This window comes from Stegostoma tigrinum, chromosome 5 (genome assembly GCF_030684315.1).
Source record: "Stegostoma tigrinum isolate sSteTig4 chromosome 5, sSteTig4.hap1, whole genome shotgun sequence".
NCBI classification, from domain to species: Eukaryota; Metazoa; Chordata; class Chondrichthyes; order Orectolobiformes; family Stegostomatidae; genus Stegostoma; species Stegostoma tigrinum.
This window is the reverse complement of record NC_081358.1, coordinates 106,132,383-106,156,574: the sequence shown is the minus strand read 5'-3', so window position 1 is coordinate 106,156,574 and position 24,192 is coordinate 106,132,383. Positions and strand designations below refer to the sequence as shown.

The following is a 24,192-nucleotide window of genomic DNA, read 5'->3' as shown; positions in this document are numbered from 1 at the left end:
AACCATTCACCAGGAACACAAATTCTACCAACTTTGCCACTGCTCAGGGCACCAGACAACAATGCAACAGCACTGGTTTCAGATTTCAAGTCTAACATCTCTAGGACTTTAAGGACTTTTAAACTGCTCATCCTTCCAAACGCATTAATGATGATGATTTATTTATTTATTGTCACTTGTACTCTACAATGAAAGAAAAACCATCTTCTTTCCCTTGCCTCCACTATGAGTCCTGAGCCATGAGCTAGCTGACCAACAAAACCCATGCCACCACCTGTGCAAGACCCACCAACTTCAGAGTTGCCACTCTTCCAATGCCATCTATTTGTCGTCAAGTCTGGCCTACTTTTCCATGGTCATCTTCTTGATGTGTGTATCATTTCTGTGTTTGATGTTGCATTATTTCTCTCAACAGTAGGAGGTAATAAAATTATTTCTTTCACTCAAGAAAACAATGGTAACTGAACAGTGATTTCGTAGAAATGGAACTTGAGTGTCCTGGAGTGTTTGCGCGCTGTAGAAGGCGTCTCACATTTTTCTGCCAGACCTTAATTCCATAACCTTGTGTACATTTCTCCTTCGTTTGCTTATCTGATCCTCCTTAATTGAAGCAGCATTCATTATCTTAGGTATTATTAGCAAGATTCAAATTCCAAATATTCTTGGTCAAGATGCCTGTGCAATTGATCAGTGGTTAACATTTTTATGGCCCATTTTGTCCTCCCTTTTCAGTAGAAATATCAAGTTTAAATCATTTAGGTTCTCCGATCCTTTCAGCTGTAGGTAATATCTGCTGCAGAAGTTTATCAGGAAACTTTTGTTGAGACAGGCATGGATTCAGTTTGATACCTCACATGATCAATTATCCCACTAAAAATGAAATTCCATGTTCAAATATGAGGAGTGATTGGACAGTTGAGATGCCAGCCCCTGTGGAAAGCAGGAATGACAGCAATGGAATGAAATAATATAAAAATGAAAAGGGTCAGTGTGGTGAGTTATTCAATTCCAAGTCTTGATATGGATTGTTTATTCTTAAGCATCTATTTTTTGCAGGGTGATCCAGGAGATCCTGGTATACCAGGGTTACCAGGAGACAGAGGCCCTCCAGGTGAAGGGAACCCAGGCCCACCAGTAAGTTATTTCAATACATTGTCAAAAATAATCTCTAAACCACATTAAAGCAGAATTGTGTAGTTTTAAGGTGAGAGGTAAAAGATTTAAATAGGACGTGAAGGGCAATCTTTGAATACCGAGAGTGGTACTAGTATGGAATGAGCTGCCAGAGGAAATTGTACTGGGAAATCTGGTTGGCATGGGTCCATTGGGCGGAAGGGTCTGTTTCTGTGCTCTTTGCGTCTATGACTCTAAGCCATATTGTTCCTGAATTTGTAGGGTAATAAATCCTTCAGTTATATGAAGTGTTGCATCTCCATACCCTTGTTCCTATTCTCAACAAGCAAGTGTGATAAAAGTAAGAGGATTTGATCTGCCTCAACTCAATTCCACAGCAAGACTGTAGCACAAAATTCCTTTTGAGTCTACACTTCTCTGAACTCAACCTGTTCCCAGGTGTTATTACCAATGCACGGCAAAAACCCTTTTCTTTTTGACTCTGGCAATTGAAATATTCACTGGATGAATTTGTCAGTACTCAGCCAAGCAAGTCATAATATTCAGCAGTCAGTACTCCCAGTCTTGACTGGAGCAATAGAACAGAGTACACTGTGATTATCTCTACTGACCTGCAGGAAGCTATGACTTCCTGGATCAGTTATGTAGTTTATAGTCATTGAAAACTCACTCATCTTCTGGCAGATCCTGAGATCTGCAGCTGTGGTTCATTTTTTGTTTTCACATATGTTAGCAAACAAATGATCCAGGAACTGTTAACTTAGACCGTTGCTTTACGGCTGGTTGCAAATATGTTGTAGTTTCTAAGAGCAGTGTCAGTTATTGGTCCATGGCTGTTTTATTGGAACCTCACAGCTGTTGGAACAAAACAAAGAGCTGAGACCTACTTTACTGGGTGCCCATACCTTTCATTCCTGGACTTTAGAACTGAGAATCCTAGAATCTCAGAATTCAAGAATTGTTAGATAATTAAGTACTGCACTCCACCCAGTTTTCTTTTTACCATTTTTGTGTGATACAATGATGGCTGAGTTGTTGAATATCAATGACAATCAATCTCATAAACTGGCTGCAACAGATACATACCATTTATGTCCGGGCAATGACAATGTGTATATATTTTAACAAGCGGGCCTAAAGCCTGCAAATATTAATTTGTTGCCTTTCTGATGAATCTATATTAAGTATCCAAAGCCCAAAAAATATTAAAGATGTACTTTACGGTGTTCCAGCTTGGAATAATTCCCTGACATTCGGAACTCAGCATTGTACACTTTATACGTTTGCTAAGTAATTCCATAACTAACTATTGTACTCCAGGAAATTACACATGCTTCTAAATCTTTATGAACTATAAATCTTTCATGGTGATCTGTAGTAATGATATCCACTACCTCTTGTAAATCAATCATCTTAATCACATTTTCTTAACGCTGCAGAGTACAAACATCCATACCTTGTGTATTGATTTATGCAATAGATTTAATGTTGATGTATTTTCCAATTCACATCAACGATTGAACTTTATAGTATAAATCTAGAGAAAGAGTCTGGGTGGTTCCTGGAATTAAGCAGACATGGATTTACTAATGTAAACTCACTGGACAATGAGCCCCTCTTCAGTTATCGACCACATTGACACAATACGAAGTTGTCTGGCTTTGTAGCAGACAGCTTTACATACAAAAAGATTACGTTGGGAATTCATGCATTTACTGGGAGACCCATCATTATATTCCTTTCAAATAAAGATCACTTTCTTCTTAAATTCCTTCATTGAAGTTGCCTCCCAGTGTATCCCTGGTTCCTGAAATTTACTGCGTGAAGGAAGAGTTAAGTCCTCAATCCTTTTACTTTGGCAACGTACTTTTCTTTCTTACACAGTGCAGACTCTGTTGGACCTAATAGTCTACATTCCAGAGTATTGAATGAGATAGTAGAAACTGCAGATGGTGGAGAATCTGAGAATACAAGATGTAGAGCTGGATGAACACAGCAGGCCAAGCAGCATCAGAGGAGCAGGAAAGCTGACTTTTTGGGCCTGGACCCTTCATCAGAAATAGGGGAGGGGAAGGGGGTTCTGAAATAAATAGGGAGAGAGGGGGAGGCAGATAGAAGATGGATAGAGCAGAAGATAAGTGGAGAGGAGACAGACAAGTCAAACAGGTGGGAATGGAGCCAGTAAAGGTGAGTGTAGATGGGGAGGTAGGGAGGGGATAGGTCAGTCCGGGGAGGACGGACAGGCCAAGGTGGCGGGATGAGGTTAGTAGGAAGGAGATGGGGTGTGGCTTGAGGTGGGAGGAGGGAACAGGTAAGAGGAGGAACAGGTTAGGGAGGTGGGGACGAGCTGGGCTGGTTTTGGGTGCAGTGGGGGAGGGGAGATTTTGAAGCTTGTGAAGTTTAGAGATTGCCAATGCAATGGCAGTTACCTTTGAAAATTCCATAGATTATGCAATGATTCCTGCACATTGGAAGCAAATGTTACCTCATTATTTAAGACAGGACCAAGAGAGTAAGTCCCAGCAAATACTAGGATCTATCATAAAGGATGGGATAAGTAGACACTTAAAAGAAAATAATCTGATTTTGCATTGTCAGCTTGGATTTGCAAATAGAAAATCATGTTTGGCAAACTTATTGGAGCTTTCTTCAGCATATTTCCAAAAAAGATTGATCAATGGATGAAGTGTATTTCAATTTTCAGAAAGTTCTTCAGAAGGTTGTTTTGCAAAATTAAAGGTGATGGTTCAGAAGGTAATCTACTTGCATGAATCAAGGATTGGAAAACAGAAATAAAGAGTAAGAATAAATAGGTCATTCCATTTTAGCGGACTGTGACTAGTGAGGAATCGCAAGGGTCTCAGCTGTTCATTATATATATATATATATCATAATTTAGACATGGCAATGAACTGTAATATATCTGATTATGCAGATGATACAAAGGAATCTGGATTTTGAGGATGGCGTAAAATATCAGGAGGATTTAATGACTGGGCAAAACATGGCAATGGAATATAACAGAAAAAAGAGAGGTTATCCACTTTGGTAGTAGATACAGATATGCGAGGTATTTCTTAAATGATGAGAAATTGAAAAGTGTAGACCGATAACACAAATTGAATGTCCTTGACAATAAGTCATTGAAAACTAACATGCAGATGCAACAAGTTATACAAAAGGCCAATGGAATATTGGTGATGGAGATAATGGGAACTGCAGATGCTGGAGAATCCAAGATAATAAAATGTGAGGCTGGATGAACACAGCAGGCCAAGCAGCATCTCAGGAGCACAAAAGCTGACGTTTCAGGCCTAGACCCTTCATCAGAGAGGGGGATGGGGTGAGGGTTCTGGAATAAATAGGGAGAGAGGGGGAGGTGGACCGAAGATGGAGAGAAAAGAAGATAGGTGGAGAGAGCAGAGGTGGGGAGGTAGGGAGGGGATAGGTCAGTCCAGGGAAGACGGACAGGTCAAGGAGGTAGGATGAGGTTAGGAGGTGGATGGGGGTGCTGTTTGGGGTGGGAGGAAGGGATGGGTGAGAGGAAGAACAGGTTAGGGAGGCAGAGACAGGTTGGACTGGTTTTGGGATGCAGTGGGGGGAGGGTACAAACTGGGCTGGTTTTGGGATGCGGTGGGGGAAGGGGAGATTTTGAAACTGGTGAAGTCCACATTGATACCATTAGGCTGCAGGGTTCCCAGGCGGAATATGAGTTGCTGTTCCTGCAACCTTCGGGTGGCATCATTGTGGCAGTGCAGGAGGCCCATGATGGACATGTCATCTAAAGAATGGGAGGGGGAGTGGAAATGGTTTGCGACTGGGAGGTGCAGTTGTTTGTTGCAAACTGAGCGGAGGTGTTCTGCAAAGCGGTCCCCAAGCCTCCGCTTGGTTTCCCCAATGTAGAGGAAGCCACACCGGGTACAGTGGATGCAGTATACCACATTGGCAGATGTGCAGGTGAACCTCTGCTTAATGTGGAATGTCATCTTGGGGCCTGGGATAGGGGTGAGGGAGGAGGTGTGGGGGCAAGTGTAGCATTTCCTGCGGTTGCAGGGGAAGGTGCCAGGTGTGGTGAGGTTGGAGGGCAGTGTGGAGCGAACAAAGGAGTCACTGAGAGAGTGGTCTCTCCGGAAAGCAGACAGGGGTGGGGATGGAAAAATGTCTTGGGTGGTGGGGTCGGATTGTAGTTGGCGGAAGTGTCGGAGGATGATGCGTTGTATCCGGAGGTTGGTGGGGTGGTGTGTGAGAACGAGGGGGATCCTCTTTGGGCAGTTGTGGCGGGGGCGGGGTGTGAGGGATGTGTTGCGGGAAATATTGGAGACGCGGTCAAGGGCGTTCTCGATCACTGTCGGGGGAAAGTTGCGGTCCTTGAAGAACTTGGACATCTGGGATGTGCGGGAGTGGAATGTCTTATCGTGGGAGCAGATGCGGCGGAGGCGGAGGAATTGGGAATAGGAGATGGAATTTTTGCAAGAGGGTGGGTGGGAGGAGGTGTATTCTAGGTAGCTGTGGGAGTCGGTGGGCTTGAAATGGACATCAGTTACAAGCTGGTTGCCTGAGATGGAGACTGAGAGGTCCAGGAAGGTGAGGAATGTGCTGGAGATGGCCCAGGTGAACTGAAGGTTGAGGCGGAAGGTGTTGGTGAAGTGGATGAACTGTTCAAGCTCCTCTGGGGAGCAAGAGGCGGCGCCGATACAGTCATCAATGTACCGGAGGAAGAGGTGGGGTTTGGGGCCTATGTAGGTGCGGAAGAGGGACTGTTCCACGTAACCTACAAAGAGGCAGGCATGGCTGGGGCCCATGCGGGTGCCCATGGCCACCCACTTAGTCTGTAGGAAGTGGGAGGAGTCAAAAGAGAAGTTGTTGAGGGTGAGGACGAGTTCGGCTAGGCGGATCAGGGTGTCGGTGGAGGGGGACTGGTCGGGCCTGCGGGACAGGAAGAAGCAGAGGGCCTTGAGGCCATCTGCATGCGGAATGCAGGTGTATAGAGACTGGATGTCCATGGTGAAGATGAGGTGTTGGGGGCGAGGGAATTGGAAGTCCTGGAGGAGGTGGAGGGCGTGGGTGGTGTCACGGACGTAGGTAGGGAGTTCCTGGACCGAAGGGGAGAAAATGGAGTCCAGATAGGTGGAGATGAGTTCGGTGGGGCAGGAGCAGGCTGAGACGATGGGTCGACCAGGGCAGGCAGGTTTGTGGATTTTGGGAAGGAGATAGAAACGGGCCGTGCGGGGTTGGGGAACAATGAGGTTGGAGGCTGTGGGTGGGAGGTCCCCTGAGGTGATGGGGTCATGAATGGTGTTGGAGATGATGGTTTGGTGCTCGGGTGTGGGGTCATGATCGAGGGGGTAGTATGGCGCACTGACCTCTACATCGCCGAGGCCAGGCGCCAACTCTCCGACACCACCTCCTACCGCCCCCTCGATCATGTCCCTCTTCCGCACCTACACAGGCCCCAAACCCCACCTCTTCCTCCGGTACATTGATGACTGTATCGGCGCTGCCTCTTGCTCCCCAGAGGAGTTCGAAAAGTCATGCACTTCACCAACACCTTCCACCCCAACCTTCAGTTCACCTGGGCCATCTCCAGCACATCCCTCACCTTCCTGGACCTCTCAGTCTCCATCTCAGGCAACCAGCTTGTAACTGATGTCCATTTCAAGCCCACCGACTCCCACAGCTACCTAGAATACACCTCCTCCCACCCACCCTCCTGCAAAAATTCCATCCCCTATTCCCAATTCCTCCACCTCCGCCACATCTGCTCCCACGATAAGACATTCCACTCCCGCACATCCCAGATGTCCAAGTTCTTCAAGGACCGCAACTTTCCCCCCACAGTGATCGAGAACGCCCTTGACCGCGTCTCCCGTATTTCCCGCAACACATCCCTCACACCCCGCCCCCGCCACAAAAGCCCAAAGAGGATCCCCCTCGTTCTCACACACCACCCCACCAACCTCCGGATACCACGCATCATCCTCCGACACTTCCGCCATCTACAATCCGACCCCACCACCCAAGACATTTTTCAATCCTCACCTCTGTCTGCTTTCCGGAGAGACCACTCTCTCCGTGACTCCCTTGTTCGCTCCACACTGCCCTTCAACCCCACCACACCCGGCACCTTCCCCTGCAACCGCAGGAAATGCTACACTTGCCCCCACACCTCCTCCCTCACCCCTATCTTAGGCCCCAAGATGACATTCCACATTAAGCAGAGGTTCACCTGCACATCTGCCAATGTGGTATACTGCATGCACTGTACCCGGTGTGGCTTCCTCTACATTGGGGAAACCAAGCGGAGGCTTGGGGACCGTTTTGCAGAACGCCTCTGCTCAGTTCGCAACAAACAACTGCACCTCCCAGTTGCAAACCATTTCCACTCCCCCTCCCATTCTTTCGATGACATGTCCATCATGGGCCTCCTGCAGTGCCACAATGATGCCACCCGAAGGTTGCAGGAACAGCAACTCATTTTCCGCCTGGTAACCCTGCAGCCTAATGGTATCAATGTGGACTTCACCAGTTTCAAAATCTCCCCTTCCCCCACCGCATCCCAAAACCAGCCCAGTTTGTCCCCTCCCCCCACTGCACCACACAACCAGCCCAGCTCTTCCCCTCCACCCACTGCATCCCAAAACCAGTCCAACCTGTCTCTGCCTCCCTAACCTGTTCTTCCTCTCACCCATCCCTTCCTCCCACCCCAAGCCACACCCCCATCTACCTACTAACCTCATCCCACCTCCTTGACCTGTCCGTCTTCCCTGGACTGACCTATCCCCTCCCTACCTCCCCACCTATACTCTCTCCACCTATCTTCTTTCCTTTCCATCTTCGATCCGCCTCCCCCTCTCTCCCTATTTATTCCAGAACCCTCACCCCATCCCCCTCTCTGATGAAGGGTCTAGGCCCGAAACGTCAGCTTTTGTGCTCCTGAGATGCTGCTTGGCCTGCTGTGTTCATCCAGCCTCACATTTTATTATCACGGAATATTGGTCTTTCATGATAGAGAATTTGAGTACAAGGATAATAGAGGAGTCTTGCTTCAGATGAGGTTAGACTGCACCTGGAGTACTGCATGTAGTTTTGGTTTTTTTTCTCATTAAATATATGATTGCCACAGAGAAAGAGCAGTAAAAATTCACTAGCCTTGTTCCCAGGGTGATGCATTGGCCCTTTGAAGAGAGATTGAACAAACTAGGGCCTGAATTCTCTCGAGCTTCAAAGAATGAGAGGTGATCAAATTCAAACCTACGAAATACTTAAAGGGGACGCACAGGGTTAGATGCAGGTAAGTTATTTCCCCTGGCTGGAGAGTCTAGAACCAAGGGTCAAAATTTCAAATGAAGGATTGTTCATGTAGGACTGAGAGTGGGACTTTATTTTAACTCAGAAGGCAGTGAATCCTTGGGAGTCTGTACCCCACAGAGCTGTGGAAGCTCAGTCTTTAATTGAATTTAAAGTAGAAGTTGATAAATATGTGATTAGTAATTACAATGGGGTTATGGGAATAATGTTGATAAAATACATTGAAATTGTTTGATCAGCCATGATTCTCACTAATGGTAGAGCAGGCTCAATGGTCTGAATGGCCTATTGTTGTTCCGGTGTTCGTTCTGGAATACTTCCTCATTCTTAATGTCACGAGAATATAATCAAGCAGAAATCGGTAATGCATATTTCTTCCTTGAAATAAAAACGATAATATTGTGATTATTTCTCTCTTGTCTAGGGTGCTGCAGGACACCACGGAGAAAGGGGCCATCCGGTATGACAACTGTGATCGGAAACATTCAGATCATATTGGGAGTTAGAGTTGAGAGCAAAACAGTGCAAAACAAGAAGCAGCAATGAATTTCATTGTTAACTGATTTTTCTCAATGTTTAAAATATAAAATTCAATTAAATTTTCAAATTTTATTTCATAAGCTGCAATAACTGCGTCAAAGAAGGTGTCATTTGACACATCATGTCTCTTGGTTAATTCGATCATCCACATACATTAAATAAACATTGTCATCCTATTGATCGCAATTTCCCCTCTACAGTGGTCAAAAATGCCCTCAACCACATCTCTCGCGTTTCCCGCAACCTATCCCTCACAACCCCTCCACACAATAACAACAAAAACAGAAACCCCCTCATCCTCACGTACCACCTCACCAACCTCCGGATTCAACGCATCATCCTCCGCCACTTCCGCTGTCAGCAATGTGACCCCACTACCAAGGATATATTTCCCTCCCCACCCTTATCTGCCATCCTGAGGGACCGCTCTCTCCATGATTCCCTTGTCCGCTCTACTCACCCCACGAGGTCACCACACCTGGCACTTGTCCCCGCAACCACAGGAAGTGCGATACTTGCCCCTACACTTCCCCCCTCACCCCTATCCCAGGCCTCAAGAAAACCTTCCACATTAAACAGATGTTCACCTGCACATCTGCTAATGTGGTATATTGTATCTGTTGTTCCTGATGTGGCCTCCTCAACATCGGGGAAACCAAGCAGAGGCTTGGGGACTGCTTTGTGGACCACCTACACTCAGTTTGTGACAAACGTCTGCACCTCCCAGTCTCGAGCCACTTCAGCTCCCCGTCCCACTCCTTGGACAACATGTCTATCCTGGGCCTCCTCCAGTGCCATAACAATGCCACCAGAAGGTTGCAGGAACAGCCCCTCATATTTCACTTGGGTACCCTGCAGCCCAATGACCTCAGTGTGGATTTCGCAAGCTTCAAAATCTCCCCACCCCGACTTCATCCCAATACCAGCCCAGCTCGTCTCCACCTCCTTGACCTGTCTGCCTTTTTTCCTACTTATCCACTCCTCCCAACTCACTGTTCAACCCCCATCCACACCTCCTACCTACCAGCCCCATCCCTGCCTCCTTGACCTGTCTGTCTTCCCTTGACTGACCAACCCTCATCCTAACTCCCCACCTGCACTCACCATTACTGTTGCCATCCCCATCTCTTTGACCTGTCCTTCTCCTCTCCACATATCTGCTCCTTTATCCATCTTCCATCCACGCCCCCCCCCCCCCATTTATTTCAGAATCCCCTTCCTCTCCCCTATTTCTGAAGAAGGGTCCAGACCCAAAACGTCAGCTTTCCTGCTCCTCTGATGCTGCTTGGCCTGCTGTGTTCATCCTTCTCTACACCTTGTTATCATGGTATTCACCATACTGTTTTCCTTCAGCTGGGTAAATACTTTCTGGTGCTATAAAGATCATGCAAACTGGTTCTGAGTTGAAAGGAAGCCACCCCTGGATTTTCTGGTCCCACAAGGAAAATAGGCTTAGGCTTTGAAAAAAGGGTAAATATTCTCGCCTCTCAGGGCAGTTCTTTCCTCTGTTAGATCATCGGTGACCAGCGTTTGAACACTATTTTCATCAAACAACTTGTAACCCTTATCCAGAAGAATCCATTCATCTCAGCTCAGTCATGAGAATTACACTTGGAACAGCATCAGAAGTCTTTTGGGGAAGGGTGTACCAAATTTCACGCATCGTCACGTGAGAGAGTATTTCCTGGTTTCAGTTCTAAATGATCTTCTTCTAACTTCAGGTTCAGGCTCCATGGGCACTAGGTCCCCTGTATGAACCTATTAAAACCTCTTAGTATTTCAGACCCTTTGATCACGTCACCTCTTCCTAATCCCAAGGCAGTCCAACCCAAGTTTATGTCCTTAATCTAACTGTTTTAGCCCTGAAAGTTTGTCAAAATATGTACAAATCATCTCAATAAGATTGAGATGGAGGAGTGCAAAACTAGAGAGCATAGGTTTGAAGTGAGAAAGGAAGGATTTATAATGGACCTGAGGGATACCGAGAGGGTGCTGCATGTATGATCTGAGCTGCCAGAGAATGTGGTACAGCCAGATACAACTACAACATTTAAAACACATTTGGCAGAGCACATGACTAGAAAAGGTTTTGGATGAATATGGACCAAAAACAGGTACATGGGACTCGTTCAATTCCTGATACCTGCTTAGCATGGGCAAGTTAGACCAAAGGGTTTGTTTTCATGCTGTATGACCCTATGATTCCATGGCAGTCTTCTGGTTAGAATACCAGTTAAACCTTGATTACATTCTCAGAGCATGTTCTTCATATACGAAGAAGGATACCAACCAGTTTCCAACTGCTATCCTTCTTTCTTACTTAGGTGAGCAGTCTCTGACCTGAATCAGAGAGGTGAGAATGGAGTTGTGGTGGACATAGACAGTTTAGACAGCAAATGGCATTAAAAGTGCCTCTTTTGGAATTCAGTTTCCCAGGTTCACTCCGAGTTAGGTTGCTGAAGTAAACTTCACCTTCCTCTTCCCAACCCCGCCCAAAGATTCTCCTCATTATTTCACAGAGTATATATGAATCCATTATAGAAAGTGCACATGGAATTCTGTGCAAAAAAAGAAATTCCACACTAAAAAATCTTATGTACCAGATGCCTTAATAGTTAACTCAGTGGTAAATATGATGCGTAATTCAGCAACAGTAATGTGTGAAGATAATCCTCTATTGCAGTCCTTTACAGTGACTTTGAGAAGTGAAAATAAAGGAAATGGTGCACTGGATAAAAATATGTTTGGAATTGGCATTAATGTTGCTTTTTTAATTGTACTTGCCAGGGTCCCCGAGGCCCACCAGGAACTCCAGGCCAGCCTGGAAGTGATGTAAGTCCTTTTGAAATTTCTAAGGGTGCTATCATGTCAACTTAAGTAATATTTTGTAGCCTTAAGTTGTTATATACTGAATTTCGCTACAAACCCCATTGTAGTGAGAATCTATCCCTGATTAACTAATACAGGAGAAGGTAAGCCTCAGAAGAACTATTGTATCCTGCTCTCATTCACTTTTTGAGATTCAACAATGGACTAACATATCCCTGTCTATTCCAGCGGATATGCCTGGCATAGGAAGAATGAAGAAATAGCCAAGAGAAAAACAGTTACAAATTATAGTGTCTCACTTCTAATCCCTCTAAGAGGGATTTCTGAATTTGGACAGTAGAGTAAACTGCATGGTTTCACTGTGGAAAGCTACTGAAATCAATGGAAATGAAGTTCAGGAGCAATCTTCCAGGGATGGCTAAACCAAAGTTAAACCAGTGCCAAAATAATAAGTTGTATAAATTTTGAAAAAAAATGGAAGGGAAGAGATTCATGATCCAGTGTTGTTACCATTTTCAATTAAGTAACTATCTTCTCCATTAATGCCCCTCTTACTGGACTAGGGTAAATAATTGTAAGTCAAGATGGATAAAGATTGGTGTTGTCCACAAAGTATTGGTACTCTTCTATATTTACGTTGAAGTTTTCTGGAGTCTCCCTTTGCCCTTTTCTCTTCTTCACAAAGCTGTTGAAGTTAATTGTGAAAATTAACATGTTCAGCCTTTGAGGAAAAGAGGTGACAGAATATTTTTCACATATTTCAAGTTCACTTTTCAAGGTAATACCAATGTTGCCCTCTGAATGCATCTTGCTGTGTCAATGATCTAGCTAGCTGCAGTTATTGCAATGGCTGGTGTCTTGTAGATCAAAGAGACCTCGGAGGGGTTGGGGTGGCAGAAATACAAATGTCCTTTTGCTTGAGTTTTACCTAGTGATGCTGTTTGAAAGTTATATGCTTCAACAGTGGGTAGAAGCATTTATGTCCTTTGATAGTTGTTGAATACCCTGGTGACAATCAAGCCCTAGAATAATAATTAAAAAGAAATGGAACAATTACAGATGGCAGGGCATTTTTGTTCTGCTTTTTTTTTGTTCATGCAGCTGCCACCCAGAATCAAATCTTTGAGAGACTCAGGGGCAAGAAAACATTAGTTGTTCATCTGATATTGATTGATTATAGAATTTTAAAAGGTGAAACTAACTGAAACAGTATAAAATATAATATTCAATATTACAGCTTTCGGGAGGTAATAACCTCCACCAGTCCACCACGAATAACCTACCTTTAAAATTTTTGTGATGTTGTTCTTGTTTTAGTTACTTCCAGATCTTTGTGTAGGCTACAACACTTGGAATTGCTGTATCAACTTATTGCTTTCAGTCAAGTAAGTATTTTCTGTTTGTCCTGCAGGGGTTACCAGGGCCTAGAGGAGATCCAGGACCTCCAGGAGAACCTGTATGTTAGCATTTCCTGTGTACTATCATTACCATTTTTCCAGAAACAATTCCTTTTGCTATTTCTTGCTTGCTGTTACTAACCTTCTATCAGGATGGCTGATTATTTAACATTGACATATTTATTCTTTCAGCTTTTTAAATCTTCCTACTAGTTATTATTTGTTATCACATTTTGTTTCTCACTTTTGTTGCCTTTGCTACTTTAAAATTCCTTGCTTCTTCTTGAGCTCAGCCCCTTCCTAATGCTCTCCCAGAACTCTGACCATATGTGGATCAGTGGATGCACTTTGTTAACCTGATCCAAGATTTCTGTCTCTGGTAACTGTGCCATGTGAGGAACCAAGGGTACCGTCCCCTCAATGTGCAATTCAATAAAAATCATTTGTGTGTCCCAAATTTAGAAATTACGTTCCAATTTTTCTAGATTATTTTGAAAATATACTCGTGGCAATCTTCTGATGTTAGCGCTTTATAATAACTTTTATTTTCTTGATGCTATTTTCCCACATGTCATCCTGCAGGATGATTCTGATCCCATTCTGATTGACTAGGAGGCAAATTAGCCAGTGGAAGACAAATAATCCTTGGAATTCCTGTTTTATCCAAACCTTTGAGCTTCTAGGCTCCTGAACCTTTGGAATATGCTGGCTAAACATTCTTGTTATCATGGCTGTGGAGATTAGAGAGGGTCAGTGCTATTCCACGCGATAATAAAACTAAGAAGCTCAGTGGAGTCAAGGATTGGATCTCGGTCCTTTATGCAAATCATTGGCTTTGAGCAATTCTTTTTTCTTAAATTCTTTCACTCATTCCCTCTTTTAGACACTTTGCAATGAGCATCTCACCACCAAACTGAAGATGCTAACTTTACCATATTCAATTGCTGAGTAAATTAATTCCAAGAAAAAGGTAAAGAAGTGTAGCTAACATTTCATGTAAAATTGCATTAGTATAGTTGTGACACGCCAATGTAATAGTATTTTCTGACCTGCAGGCGTCATTACCTCTTATTTCAAGGGGACAGATAGAATACATGGTACAGGTGAGTGGTTTGGTAGCCTGATAAAATAAAAATTGGATTCGTGGGGGATGGGTTTTGGGTGGGGGGTGGGGAACAATATAGAAAAATATAAAGGAGCAAAGCTGTACTGTTTTAAGATGCTTGTACCAGTGTTGGCCATAACCATTATTGTGAAAATGCCGATGTTTTTATTTGTTCCTGGGATGTGGACATTACATGTGAGGCCAACATTTGTTCTCACTCTTTACCTGTCTCGGAAAGTAATTAAGATTTAGCCAATTACTGAATTGTGCATCTGAGGTTAACCAGGCCAGGTGAAATTGGTGGACTTCGTTGCCCAAATGATATTAATGAACCATATAGGTTTTTCTTTTATACAGTTAATGACAGCTTCATCATCACCATTACCATTGCCAGTTCTCAATTCCAGGTTTATTTTCAAATTAATTGAATTTACATTCCACAACTTCTATGATAGGATTCAAACCCGACATTCCAAAGCATTAGCCTGCCCCTCTGAATTACTAGATCACTAATATACTTTCTCATGGATTACTAATTGTAGCCCTTAGGGACTGAAAGACAACAATTTTCCAGCGTTGTTGTCCCTTTGGTGCACTGGGTCAACGTAACTTTTGGAAAACCAATAATGTATTATGAGGGACAAATACATCAGGATTTGGTAAAGTTCTTGCTTTCTCTGCTATTCCAAAAATAAGTCCTGCAAATTGTGCCATTTCTTCACTTTTTCAATGACAATATTGAATAATCCGCTGCTACATTTTTTTTTAAATTCTCCTGATACCTTTTGCTATTATTTCACCTATTAATATTGTTCCCAGTTGTTAAACTATTCTGCAATGATGTCACAGTGGTTGATTAAATATTACCCTAAGATGTCAACAGTAAGACCATCTCCTGGTCTTAATAGTCATAAGGTAATATGGAATGTCAATGACCCTCTCTTTACAATTGACTAATCAAGCACTATGTATGACATCATGCATTCTTTTGGGTGAAAAACAGTCACAAATATTGTTGAAACATGATTATTTGCTTTACTACAGTGAGTAATATATGCACAATTAAAGAATGTGACTTGGAGTGGGATTGATCAATGCCATTTAACAGAGAACAGGCAGGGAGTGTGGATGACTGTTCAAATTAAAAGGGGAGACACAGAGCTGCATGTGAGATATTCAACTGAACTCTTGTCTTCTTCTATTTTAAATCGAAATAGGAATAAATTACTGATCGTGCTGAAGCATGAAAGCAGCCCTCATTTGTGAGAATATGCTCACAGCAATCCATAATGTTGCATCGTTTCTTACAAAATGACACAATGTAGAAGTAATATTTAAAACACAAATCGTAACATTTTACTGCATTTTCAATAAATTTAAAAAAGATAAGTTAATAATGCATTATATTTTCAACATATTTAGTAAAGCTTAGTAATGCCGCACACAGACTAGCTGAGAACTAAACATTCAGGGGTTTGAGACTATTTGAAAGGATGGGAATAAAGAGAAGGGTGGTGGGATGGCTTTGTTCCTCTAAGATGGAACTAGTACATTCACAACAAATGATCTTTGATAGGATGGTATAGAATCCCCATGGGTGGAGGTAAGAAATTATAAGGAGAAGAAGACGCTGGTAGCAGTTGTCTGTAGACCACCCAAAAGTGGGGCATATAAAAATGCAATATATTAATTGTATGTGATTTTAATCTTCATATTGGGAAAGTAATATTGGCATAGGTAGCCACGAGGAAGAATTCATAGAACACAAACAGGGTAGTTTCCTTTAAGGATACGCATGGATTAAACTAAGGACAAGGCTTTTTGAGATCTATTTTATGTGGAACGAGGCAGGATTAATAAATGATCTCAGGGAATATCCCCTGGGTACAGTAACCATAACATGGTAGAGTTAGCACTCAATTTGACAGGGAGAAACTTGGTTTGGAAATAACTGTTCTATGCTTAAATAAAGACAACTACATGGAAAGGAGGATAGAGATGGTGGGAGTAGACTGAGAAAGGAGTTTAGCTGAAAAGATGGTTGATGAACAATTATAGATTTTTTTGAAAAAGTTCATAACTCTTGGCAAAGATAAATTGGAAGTTTGAAGGATTCTAGGAAAGGGATAAACCAACCATGGTTAACCACAGAAGTTAAGGACTGTACCACGCTGAAAGGAAAACAATACTGTGGCAAAGATGAGTGGTAAATTGGAAGGTTGATAAAGTTTTAAAAGCCAACAAATGTTGACCAAGAAATAATAGAGTAAACTATGAAGGTAAACTGGCAAGTACCATAAAATTAGACACAAGTAGCCCAAATCACACGCTGCCATCGCCAAAACACATAATGTAACCATTACCCTTCATCAGTTATTGACATTATCTTTCAGGAAGAGACCGAAAGGTGTGGGGGCAATGTTGTGAGAAATGGAATTGATGTCATTGCGAAACCTGTCAAATATGATTAAGAGAATCCTTGAATTAGGAAGAAAACAGATGTAGTGGAAGTACTAAATAAAAACCAAAAGAACTGCAAATGCTGTAAATCAGGAACAAAATTACAAAGTTTCTGGAAAAGCTCAGCAGGTCTGGCAGCAATTGTGAAGAAAAAAGCAGAGTTAACGTTTCAGGTCCGGTGACGCTTCCTCAGAAACATTAACTCTGTTTTTTCCTTCACAGTTGCTGCCAGACCTGCTGAGCTTTTCCAGCAACTTTGTTTTTGAGACCTAGTGGAAGCAATGGTATGGAAGGTGGTTTCAGCAGAACAAATAACATGGAGATGGAAAATCTAATCAAGGAAGGTGAATCAAATGAAGTGTAGTCAAGGTAACTTTGGAAAGTCATTAGTTTTATAGGGAGGAACGGTACTTCAAAAAGCCACAACCATCTTTCTTTTCTTTTGTGAGGTATTACTCCAACTAATGGAGAGTTTATTCCCTGTTTCCTAGTGACTCCAGTTTGCAGGGTTTCCCTGATGCAATACTTGGTCAACACTGATGTCAAGGCAGCCACTGTCATGTCAGCTATGAAGTTAGTGGTTTTTATTACATTTGAATCAAAGTTAGGAGCCATGTAGCCCTGGTAAAACACAAACTAAGTGAATGTTAGTGAGCAAGTTATTCCTTTGCAAATGCCACTTGATAGCACTGTCAATGACCTGTTCCATCAAATTGCTTGCAACTCTTTCTTACAAATTTCAACTGGATTATGGTAATTTATCAGTGGAATCAAACTTTAATTGATTGGGAACAGAAAAAAATCACTCCAACTAGGATGCTTGTCTGATCAATGGTATAGTAATGCTTTTCCTTCTAATCTGACTTTGTTTGATTCCCTCAGGACTTGTGCACAAGTTGTCCAGCTGGTCCACCAGGTCTCCAAGGGCTACCAGGTTTGAAAGGAAGCAAAGGTCATGCAGGGCTCCCTGGGAAAGATGGAAAAGATGGTCTAATGGTACGCTAATACAAAAGACTTCAAGAGGAAGAGTAAAATCCTGACTATAAAACTGACCAAAAGAAAGCCTGCATGTATACTGACAGTACTCTGTAAGTAGAGAAGCCAAACAGTATCTGAGAGACTAAAATATTTGGAGAAGATTTGGTAGAGGTGTGAAATTTGGTGAAGGCCCTGGACAGGAGAATGTATTCCCATTGCCTCAAGAATTGATTTAAGATGATTTTTCAGATGAATGACAAAAACATTAAAAGTGAGGGATTACTCTAACAACCAACGAAATGTCAGTTGGGCTCACAGTATGGTGAGCTTGCATTGTACTAGAAACTACATATAGATTCATACATAGGACCCCGTTCTCTGCAGACAGAAATAACTTTTACCTTTTCCTTCACAGAATATGAATGAAATATGGGAGGAAAAGCATTTTTACACAGGAAGTTGCTAGGGCCTGAAATATACTTCCTGTCAGAGATAGTAGGAACTGCAGTTGCTGGAGAATCTGAGATAACAAGGCTTAGAACTCGTTGAACACAGCAGGCCAAGCAGCATCAGAGGATCAGGAAGGCTGACATTTTGGGCCTAGTCCCTTCTTCAGAAAAGGGGGATGGGGAGACAGTTCTGAAATAAATAGGGAGAGAGTGGGAGGCGGATAGAACATGGATAGAGGAGAAAATAGGTGGAGAGGAGACAGGCAGGTCAAAGAGGCTGGGATGGAGCAGTAGAAGTGAGTGTAGTGTGGGAGGTAGGGAGGAGATAGGTCAGTCCAGGGAGGACGGACAGGTGAAGGAGGCGGGATGAGGTTAGTAGGTAGGATATGGGGGCGGGGCTTCAGTGGGAGGTGGTGACAGATGGGAGGAAGGACAGTTTAGGGAGGCAGGGACGAACTGGGCTGGTTTTGGGATGCGGTGGGGGAAGGGGAGATTTTGAAGCTTGTGAAGTCCACATTGATACCATTGGGCTGCAGAGTTCCCAAGCGGAATATGAGGTGCTGTTCCTGCAACCTTCGGGGGGCATCATTGTGGCACCGCAGGAGGTCCAGGATGGACATGTCGTCTAAGGAATGGGAGGGGAGTTGAAATGGTTTGCAGCTGGGAGGTGCAGTTGTCTAGTGCAAACCAAGCATGGGTGTTCTGCAAAGTGGTCCCCAAGCCTCCACTTGGTTTCACCGATGTAGATGAGGCCACCACGGGTACAGCGGATACAGTATACCACATTTGCAGATGTGCAGGTGAACAGCTCTTTGATGTGGAAAGTCATCTTGGGGCCTGGGATGGGGGTGAAGGGGGAGGTGTAGAGGCAGGTGTAGCACTTCCTGCATTTGCAGGGAAAAGTGCCGGGTGTTGTGGGGCTGGAGGGGAATGTGGAGCGGACAAGGGAGTCACAGAGAGAGTGGTCCCATCCGGAAGGTGCATAAGGGTGGGGAGGGAAAAATGTTTTTGGTGGCGTGGTCAGATTGCAGATGGCAGAAGTGTCAGAGGATGATGCGTTGGATCCAGAGGTTGGTCGGGGTGGTACGTGAGGACAAGTGTGGTTCTGTTTTGGTTGTTATTGGAGGGATAGGGTGTGAGGGATGAGTTGTGGGGAATGCAGGAGACACGGTCGATGGCGTTCTCGACCATTGAGGCAGGGAAGTTGCAGTCCTCGAAAAATGAGGACATCTGAGATGTGCGGGAGTGGAATGCCTCATCCTGGAGCAGATGCGGCGGAGGCAAAGGAATTGGGAACGGGGATGGCATTGTTGCAGGAAGGTGGGTGGGAGGAGGTGTATTCTAGGTAGCTGTGGGAGTAAGTGGCTTGAACTGGATATCAGTTTCTAGTTTGTTGCCGGAGATGGAGACAGAGTGGTCCAGGAAGGAGAGAGAGGTATTAGAGATGGTGCAAGTGAGCTGAAGGTTGGGGTAGAAGGTGTTGGTGAACACAGCTGGTGTTCATCTAGCTCTGCAGCTTGTTGTCTCAGAATAGCCAGCATCTGCAGTTCCTATTATCTCTGACAAGAAGTATATTCCAGATCCTAGCAACTTGCTGTGTAAAAATGCTTTTCCTCCCATATTCCATTCATATTCTATGAAGGAACATGTAAAAGTTATTTCTGTCTGCACAGAACGGGTCCTATGTTTGAATCTATATGTAGTTTCCAGTACAAACCAATGAAAACTGTGGGCTTAAAAGCGAAACTATTGACAACCGTGTAACCATTGTCAATTGTGATTAAAAACCCCTCTTGTGTATTAGTGTCCTCCAAATTCCCAGCAATGTGGTTAACTCTAATGGCCCACTGAAATGCTGTAGCGTGCCAATCATTTTCGAGGCAGTTAGAGATGAGAAATAAATACTTGTAAAATCCGTGACACTCATATGCTATGGAAGAACAAGTAAAAGTTATTTCTGTCTGCAGAAACCAAGGTCCAAAGTATTGACCTATATGTAGCTTCCAGTATATGCAAGACCTACTCTGAGCCAACTGAAATTTGGTTGGTTATCAGTGTAATTCATCACATGTTCAGGATTATTCAGCAAATGTTCTTATGTTGGATTGGCAGGGTGGCTCAACGGTTAGCACTGCTGCTTCACAGCACCAGTGACCCAGGTTCAATCCCATCCTTAAGTGACTGTGTGTGCAGAGTTTGTCTGTTCTCCTTGTGTCTGTGCAGGTTTCTTCTGGGTGCTGTGATTTCTCCCCACAGTCCAAAGATGTCGGTTGGCCATGCTAAATTACCCATAGTATTTAAGGATGTACAGGCTAGATGCATTAGTCATGGGAAACGCAGGGATATATGGTGGGGGGTGGGTCTTGGTGAAATCCTCTTCAGAGGGGCAGTGTGGGTTGAATGGCCTGCTTCCACACTATAGGGATTTTATGACTGAAATGTCACATGTAAAGTTGGGCATTATTCTGTGAGTTCTATGAGTGTGGTCTGGTTGGTTACAATCAGTACTTTGCTTCTTAAAAACAGCTGAAGGGATGCATTGTTGATATAATCCACCAGTCTTTGAGATGTACAGGCTGTATACCTGGCATCACAGTAGCACTGAAGTTAAAATACCTATTATTCATTTTGTGATAGATGGAAAATCTTTTTGGTTTTACACGGCATCCTATTAGTGATGAACAGTATTTGAGTTGCTACTGCATAGTAACAGTGTGAAATATCTAGCTTAATTTGTTGTTCAAGCTTCTGGAAAACCTTGCCCTCAAAGTTATCTGAAATAGATTGGCAACTTTGCAGAACCACTTTGGGTCTTTTCATGAGTTTGCATGATATTCAGCAAAAAATGATCTGATCCGGGTAGCCATTATCCCTGAAGAAGATTTTGGTACACCCTATTTCAGCACCAAGTTCCAGGGTGAACAAATGGCCCTATTTACAGGGCCAGAAAGATCAATTGTATAGCATGTGGAACTGTCAGATTCCCAACATGTATACTTACAAGTGAAGGTTATTTTGCATTGGACGGTAGTAGAGAACTCCCTCTCAACCTGGACATTGAAGAAAGGAAGCTCATTTGACTATGCCTTTTCAAACATGAATTTCAACATAGAATGGAGCCCATTAGGCAGGAAGTTGCAGATTCAATTCAATGGAAAAACCAACATTTATACTCTCTGAGAGGAGATGCTGATTATCTGCAGTGGACCTTGACGGATAAAAGTGTTGCCATGGAGAATGCATCCATTACTGCTGATTGACAATTAGCTGCCAGCCATCATTTAAATTTTAAACCAGGAAGGTTGTCTAGTTAAACCATTAGCCTGAGAAATAAACCCAGTTAATGGTTGTGATCTATCTTACTGAGCTAAAACAGGTGCAGCATGTATGCATATTCTTTCTGGGTGTAAACTGCACACTGTGAATCCAAGTGATAATCTAAAAATGTTTGTAATTATAATTCATTGTACCTTCAGGATTATCCAGCTAATGTTGTACAATTGCAGAACCACACCATGTTTAGAGTTTTGCAAGCACTTGCGAGTTAGGTTTTCCCATTGAATTAGAATTCTTGTGAATTATCCTGATCAATATTAGACATAAAGCTTTTATGAAATGTGTCTTTTCAACTACATTCAAGCTCTGTACTACCAAATGATGAATTGATATGGTAAAAGGCGATTGGGTGGAAAACAGTCAGAACTTTAGTTGACAAGTGAGTTCAGAAAACTCTTTACTTTATCAGAAGAAGCACATCAGTCTTCATTGCCCATTTTGTTATGAAACTGTGGGAGGTATATGATCATCTTTTCATCCACTTCAAAATAAATTGTAAAGTTTTATACTGATAAATTTGTTGTTTGGCCTTAAATAACCTTTCTTTAACTTTAGGGCGAACCGGGACCATCAGGGCTGCCTGGACCACAAGGCCCAGCAGGAATGACGGTATGAAATGCAAGCAATTCACCATATACCTCACTGAATCAAAGATCCTGGTGATTTGTTCCTTTCCTGCCTTGATAGTGCTATTAGCTCCTTGTCAATATTAATACTTCTGCACAAATGGACATCATTATTATTCCCTTCACCACCCTCACTGGCAGCACGTTCCAGAGGGTGGAAGGAATATGGGTGAGAAAAATTTTTCCTCCAATGTCCTCAAACAACTTACTCCTCACCTTAAACTTGTGCTCTCTAGACGTATCTGTCATGTGGAAAAGATTCTCACCATCTACACTGACTTTACCTGTCATAATTTTCTACACCTCATTCAGATCAGCTACCCCACCCACCCCACCACCGTCATCCTCGGCTCCAAGGAAAATAAATCCAGTTTATCCAGCCATTATGTGTTGTACCTGCAGACTAACCTCTTGTGACTCATAGACTAGAGTGCCTAGATCTCTCAGCATTTTGGAATTACACTGTCATTCTCCATTTAAGTCACATTCTGCTTTTTTTTTAATTCTTCCTGCCAAGTGAATAATTTCATATTATTTAACATGATAGTTCATCTGCCAGATTTTGCCGACTCACCTAACCTACATATATTGTTTACAAACTCCTTATGTCTTCTTTGCAGCATACGTTCTACTGACCTTTGTGGCATTTACAGAATTAACTACCTGGCTTTGCTGCACACATCTCACATTATTAGCCTCCGCCTGTCACATTCTGGCATTCAGACAAACACCTATTTAAGTATATGCTCTACATGCAGCCAGTAAGCCAATCTTACAACCATGTTAATGTGAAGTACTTACACCATTACAGAATAATATTGATGCAGCTACTTATCCAAGACCTTCAAGTACATTACATTTATATGCTGCCCTCTATCCACAGCACATGTTACTCCTTCGAAGAGTTGTAATAAACTGGTGAAACATGATTTTCATCTCATGAAACCAGGCTGACTCTTCCCAATTATCTTTAAAGTTTCCAGCTGCCTAGCTATTACCTCTTTAACAACCAACTCTACCACCGTTCCCACTTCAAACATCAAGCTAACTGGCTTATATTTTCCTGTTTTACACTTCCTTTCCTTGAGTAGATGGGTTGCATTTGATTCTTTCCACGTATGAGATATCACCAGTCAGGGCCGAATAAGTTCATCATTGCCACAACTTAAAATTAAGAATGAGTGAGAAACTCAAGGTGAAATATTTCCAGTAGCATATTTGAAGCAACTGGTGCCAATTAAGCACTGAGAATCCACTCTTTTTGGCATTTCTTGTTGGCCAGGAGAAGTGACCTCACAAGAGATTCTCTTCAGCCTCCTAACTACACCTCTTTACCACATTTTACCATTTCTGATTACATCCTGATGTTTTCACCTCCTCCCGTTGACCTAAACAAGGCTGTGATCTCTTCATCTCTTTCTCTCTCTCTCTCTCACACACACACACGCGCGCGCGTGCGCACGCACACGCATCCCATCCCCACTGACCTGTAACCGCTGCTCTTCGCTCCCCCAGCCCAGAGCAATGTCCAGTCCTTTCACTATCTTGGAATTTTCAGTTTGCAGTTGGTTTTTTTCTCTGCTCTGAATAGAACAAGCTAAATTCCGTTCATCTTTCTTCATTGAGAGGAGTGTTTATTTCTTCAACTTCAGTAGCTGGCTTTGGTAAGATTTCACAACACCAAAATATCTTCCACAAAGGTGTGCATACTGTTGATGTGTGACCCTATCTACTTAACCACAGCAGATATAATTTGCACAAATCACTCCCATAGTGGCACCAATAAAGGGATGCATTGTAAACCATCAATAGCCTCAATCTTTTATTACCCACTTAATGCAGAAATATTACTACATTCAAAGCCAATATCTAACACCCTGCTGCCCTTCTTCCTCATTCATCAGGGCAGTAAAGGAGATCGCGGTTTGCCTGGCTCATCTGGTGAAAAAGGCGAGCAGGTAATTTATTTTAAATTGTTTGTTAATCACATAAACTAATCCATCTGCCTACCTTTTTCTGAACTTTGTATC

The 24,192-nt window shown here is 43.1% G+C and overlaps 1 protein-coding gene across 1 annotated transcript in view; it reads left to right on the top strand.

Moving 5' to 3' along the window:
* col22a1 (collagen, type XXII, alpha 1) overlaps positions 1-24,192 on the top strand; it is a 291,389-nt gene that overhangs the window by 225,431 nt on the left and 41,766 nt on the right. Inside the window, exons 39-46 of the mRNA XM_048529285.2 lie at positions 1,057-1,134; positions 8,867-8,902; positions 11,770-11,814; positions 13,223-13,267; positions 14,264-14,311; positions 17,656-17,769; positions 22,092-22,145; positions 24,067-24,120. Of these exons, the coding sequence (XP_048385242.1) occupies positions 1,057-1,134; positions 8,867-8,902; positions 11,770-11,814; positions 13,223-13,267; positions 14,264-14,311; positions 17,656-17,769; positions 22,092-22,145; positions 24,067-24,120 (474 nt within the window). The remainder of the gene's footprint in view (positions 1-1,056; positions 1,135-8,866; positions 8,903-11,769; positions 11,815-13,222; positions 13,268-14,263; positions 14,312-17,655; positions 17,770-22,091; positions 22,146-24,066; positions 24,121-24,192) is intronic.